This window comes from Antrostomus carolinensis, unplaced genomic scaffold, assembly GCF_000700745.2.
Source record: "Antrostomus carolinensis isolate BGI_N321 unplaced genomic scaffold, ASM70074v2 scaffold6284, whole genome shotgun sequence".
Taxonomy (NCBI): Eukaryota; Metazoa; Chordata; class Aves; order Caprimulgiformes; family Caprimulgidae; genus Antrostomus; species Antrostomus carolinensis.
Genome location: NW_010308581.1, coordinates 6294 through 11609, shown reverse-complemented (window position 1 = coordinate 11609; position 5316 = coordinate 6294). Strand labels below are relative to the sequence as shown.

General features: G+C 37.5%; 1 protein-coding gene across 1 annotated transcript in view; it reads right to left on the bottom strand.

The window, feature by feature from the left end:
* Positions 1-4767: 4767 nt before the first annotated feature.
* Positions 4768-5316, bottom strand: part of LOC104523273 (vezatin-like) — a gene marked incomplete at its 5' end in the record, with an annotated part of 6434 nt that continues 5885 nt past the window's right edge. The window contains one exon of the mRNA XM_010165807.2: positions 4768-5316. This exon is cut by the window's right edge and continues 279 nt beyond it. Within this exon, the coding sequence (XP_010164109.1) occupies positions 5036-5316 (281 nt within the window).

Sequence of the window (5316 nt, the reverse complement as noted above, 5' to 3'; positions counted from 1 at the left end):
TACATACTGATCTGTATCTCAAACTATATTGCTGTATCTGTCTGCAAAGCAAAGTTCATGGTAGGTAGATTTTAGCCCCACCTTTGACCATGTCTTATCACACTTACAGTGCCATTACCACTTATCTGATTACTGCACAGATTTACAAGTCAAATAAATCAAAGTGTATTTTTTGGCATTTAAAATTCAACGTGGTAAAATAAAAGCATATACATGAAGGAATTAAATATGAAAGTATGAATAAAAGACACCTCCAAGCATTTTAAAAATTAGCCACAGAGGCCTTCAGTTTGATCTCTGATATCCATATATTGCTGTGATAATATATTTTTTGATACATGCTTATTCATCAGAGATCAGAACAGCTATGAAAAAATCAAGCTGAAATTTAAACAAGTGTTGTTTGGCATCTCTAGTTTGTGTTAGACCAGGTGGCAGCTGTTGGGAGATCATTTTGATTTAACAACTTTTTGTTTTGTTAGCAAAGAAAAATATTGTCCAGCCAAATCCTGCTGACAGTGAATAAATATTTCTCCTCCATTAGAGCAAATATTTTCATCTGTCATCCTAATAGCTGGGGTAAAAGATCTGAAAAGATTTTCTTCCTATATGGACTGAAATATATTTGAATGGTTCAGTGTTTTATGGGAGGTGATTATTACGCCATACTCAGCACTGCTGAGGTTACGTCTAGAGTCCTGCACCACACTTTGGTCATTATTCTTCAAACACTGGACAGATTTCTAAGGAAAACAACCAAAAGGTGGAAAACATGACCTCTTCAGAAAGACTGAGAAAGTGGGCTTGCTTAGTTTAAAAAAAGAAAATTAAAAAACATTATTGTCAAATCTTCTAATTTGTAACAGACTGTAATAAAGATGAGAGCATATTGGCATTGGGACTAGTAATAACTGACCAAACATGAGATAGAACAAATTTATGGAAGAGGATTCCATCAGGACCTGTTAAGCTGACACCCACCACCAGTGGCTCAAGACATCCCTGAGACCCAAATTGTTGGGAAGTAGACTGGGGAAACATAACTACAAGATCTCCCTTTTCTCATACTCTTCCCTCAGTATCTGTTATTCGTCCCCATCACAGACAAGATCCCAGAGGATCCTGACCCTTTACACTGACCAAGTACCTTTCTCACACTCTGCCTGCTTTTTCAGATGAGACAGTACAAAAACCTGGTAATTCTACAGCGTAATTAGCCTTGGGAATACTTTAAAGAACAAGGGCAGTTTACTATACTTGACCCCTCATTTCTCTCAAAAAAAAAGAAAAAAAAAAAAAGGGACCGGCTACAAGATTACAAAGTTCAGCTCTACAGAGTCCACTATTTAGATGGGTTTTTACTACTAAAGAAATTAATAAGACAGTTGCAAATTCTGCTCTTTGGATACACATAAAATTTCCAGTTCCGTAAACAAACGGTCATGTCACACAGATAGGTGTGTGTGCTCAGAACAAAGTCTGAAACCTCAGTAAAACTGGCTACTTTACCAGATTTCACCTTGTATTGAGATAACTTTGTGCAAGATTCAGTGATGTCTAGTAATCCTCTGTCAGGACTAAAACTGTCTCATTACTGCAGCCAACAGCAGTAGCCTTCACATTTGCAGATCTCACTTATAGTTGACACAGGCACATTTGACTCCACTTGAAAGATTCTTGATTTATCTGTAATTCTCAAATTTGCTTCTATTACACAACTGTTTAATTAATCTCATGAAAACACAGACTTAAAAAAAGGGACGAGTAACCTTTTTATGACAGATCTTTGCCTCCATTTAAGCCTTTTCCTAGATCTTTAGCTGTAAAGTTAAGTGACATGAAACACGTGGTGCTAGACTGCGGTCCAACCTAAGAACCAAGTATCATCTTTGGAGTGCCTTCTGGGTAGGACAGGAGGAAAAGAAATTATTTAACCCAATAATAATTGTTTCTTTACAGCTTCACAGAGTTGCTAATTGGGAATGGAATAGGGGAAATGCATTTATTGTTAGCTCTCTGCTTCACAAAAAAAATTGGCTGCTGATACCCTTTGACATAAGCCATTACTTAGTGTGGATTTCCTGATTAACACATTACAAAAAGTTACAAAGCTGTAAGAAGTAAACCTTCTGTTTCCACAAGAATCCCTATGTAGGGTACTGAGCCAAAGAACACAGGACAGCACTCAGAACTTAACGTGCTCAATATATTAACACAACTCTTTAGTGCTGGTGCACACTTCAATGTGTTCATGTATTTTAAATGCAATAATAAATTATGATTGCCAAGAAATCTGTCATGTTCTTGAAGGAACCGACGGTATGTACACACAGTCCTTTCAAATGACATAATCATGAGGAAATCTGGATTATAATAGACTACTTATATGAAGATGGAACCTGGTTATCAAATCAAGGGAAGCCATGCTTTGTGCGCTGTATACACTGTTAGCCGTATTTTTCTGCGGGGAGAATATTAAATAAATTAAATTACCTGACTCAGTAAGCTGGGTGATAACATGGCCACAAACACCTGTGTTGAACCAGCTGATGGGTGCAAATGAACAACTAATGATGGATAGGGTTTCTTAGGCAAGTTTCATCACTAAGTCCAGTGTTATTATAAAACTAAGTCCCAAGTGAGCTGCCAAAGTAGATTCTCCAGGTCTTTTGCTAAGGACTGCAGCAAAGGAATAAAGAGCTAGCAACTTTTATCAATGTGACATCTGAAACCTATAGTAGCAATGCAAAGCATTCAGGCTACTACTGACTTTATCCAAAACCGTGAGGACAGTGATAACTCATATCCTATATCTGATCATTTTTCCAAGATGGTATCATAGCTCTAAACTAAGATTTGGATCCCATGGGAAAAGATCAGGAGTATCAGTTCCGGGATACACAACATCAGATCATGAGATGCTAGTGGATGAGTTAATGGAACATACATTTAGGCAGTCAGAACAATTAGCTGGCAACAAAAAATATCTGGGCACTTTGTGAACTCAAGGATCTCAAGTCAAGGATGAGGAAGACTTCTTTTTCAGAAGCATGGACTATGCTTCAAACACAATTTATCCAAAGCAGTAGTTCTAGACTTGATTAAAAAAATTGCTTACCACAGAGAAAACAGTGTTTCATCATCTTAGCCTAACCTTTACAGGCCTACAAAAGAATCTATCACTAAAAGGAGGCTTGGCTTCTGAATACATTACGAGAGGCATCTTTTTTTTCTCTTACAAGTTCCCCAGGACACCATCCATTCAGCTTCCAGTCACTTACACAAAATTAAGGGCACAGAACACAGTGTTATGGGTTAATGAAGAATGGCAACCCATTCTCTTCCCAAAAATCTGTGTGTGAGGGAGAACACAGGCATTATATTGTGAAAGAACAGTGTAAGTCACATACTCCCTTCTCTACTAATTGATTTTTACCTCTCTATGGTTTGTGAAAAAAATCCACATATTTAACAGTGTTCATACAAAATCACTAATAGAAGAGAGGGAGGTTGAAAGAAAGCACTTGTTTTCTGATACATGGTCAAGAGTTCCACCCTAACTCTCTGACCTTCGTTAGCTTCCCCACTTTCCAGGACAGCATCCTAGGAAAGATATTGCTCCAAACCCCTTGCATCTAAACCCCCCTTTATTCTACAGAATCAGCAAGAGGCAGTAAATACGCTACGTAACTGATGAGGTGTTTTGTGACTGGAAATATATCCAGGTCCAAGTAGTGTATTCCATACGAAGAGGCAGCTCTCTTGCCATCAGAGACATGAGACCTTTGCTTTATTTTGTGTCAGAGAGCAAAGGAAGAGAAGGCAGTGAAACCATTAACCAGCTCCTCTGTGAGGTGAGCATCAGTTTGCTCCTCCTCGTAACGTCACCACAGAGAAAAAAACAACCCACATAACCTCATACCAAACATTCAGACTTTAGTGTCAACCAAGTTAAAAGATACACCTTAGGAAATGCACAATTCCTGTTCTCTCATAGATTCTTAATCACACAGGTTATAGTTGTGATCTAAGGAAAAATGAAAGAACATTAGGGAAAAGCAAGTGTGCAGTTTAAACAAAATACTGTATGTTGTTAAGCACTCAGATAATTTTGCTTTAAGAAAATTACTTCACGACATAAACAAAAATGTACAATCAATCATGATATCAAATCAAGCAATTACATTAAGGTTCAATTTACAAAAGGTTAACAAATAATTTATAGCTGTTTTAATAAATAGGTATTGACTTCTCATTTATTATCAATCCAACAGATAGCTTCTAGCTGTCTATAGTACTTCCTACTGATGTGCTTATAGCCCTTCCTAGTATATACTACACATTTCTCTATCATGAATTACAACATCTAGAAATCATTTATTAACCCTTCATAAAACTCTAAATAAACCTTAATATGAAGCATGACTAACTTCATGCGATTTCAGCCCCCTGCCCCAGGACATATCAAATACCAGCTCTTTCAAGTTTTTATTTAAAATCCTACATTTTAGTTGGGAGCCACATGACCAGCCACAGAATCACAAATGCCTACAGTGGCTTAGCCAATGCACTGCAGACACAAGAAGTGAAACGAAAGTGGTAGGTGAACAGTTGAGGTTCTTCCAAAATAAATGTCCTGGCTTTTTTGTTGGAACAAACATTGATACCATGACAACAAGCAGAGAGCAAAAAACCCAGTCTGTTGTAATTCAAGATATTGTTTTTCCTTCTTTTTAGAAAAAAACCCTCATTATAATATAAATAAATAAAACAGAAAACACGTATGTAAATTGCAAAACCCACCACTAGGATCTTAAAAAGGCAACAGCCAACTATTTCTTGGATGCAGCCTAAACTTCTTACCTGCAAATTTTCAATATACTTAGAAGTTCTATTTACTGTATCAGACTTAGGGAGCAAGATGTATTACATTTAGGTCTCCTTTTTTTCCATCCAGTATTTTCATCTTCAAACCCCCACCTTAGTTTTTTCCATCAAATTGCCTGTTGTTGGTTTAACAAAGTTCAGCTCAGACTTATACTTTTCCTTCGCTTTCAGAGCCTCTATCTTCATTCTTACAGTCCTCCACAAGGTCTTCATGCTCCCGTGTCTTCTCTTCCTCCTCCTCCTCATCTCCAAAAGTCTCTTCTTGCATTGTAGTAAAAGTGAAAGACCTGGCAGCAACTTGTGCAGCCAGACCAGATGTGAAGTTTAAATCTGTTGATATGTGGAGGTGGGACAGCCTCTGCTTGATTTTTGAATGTAATGCATCCTTAGAGGGTGACTGTGAGACCTCTACTCCATCTGTATTGCTTG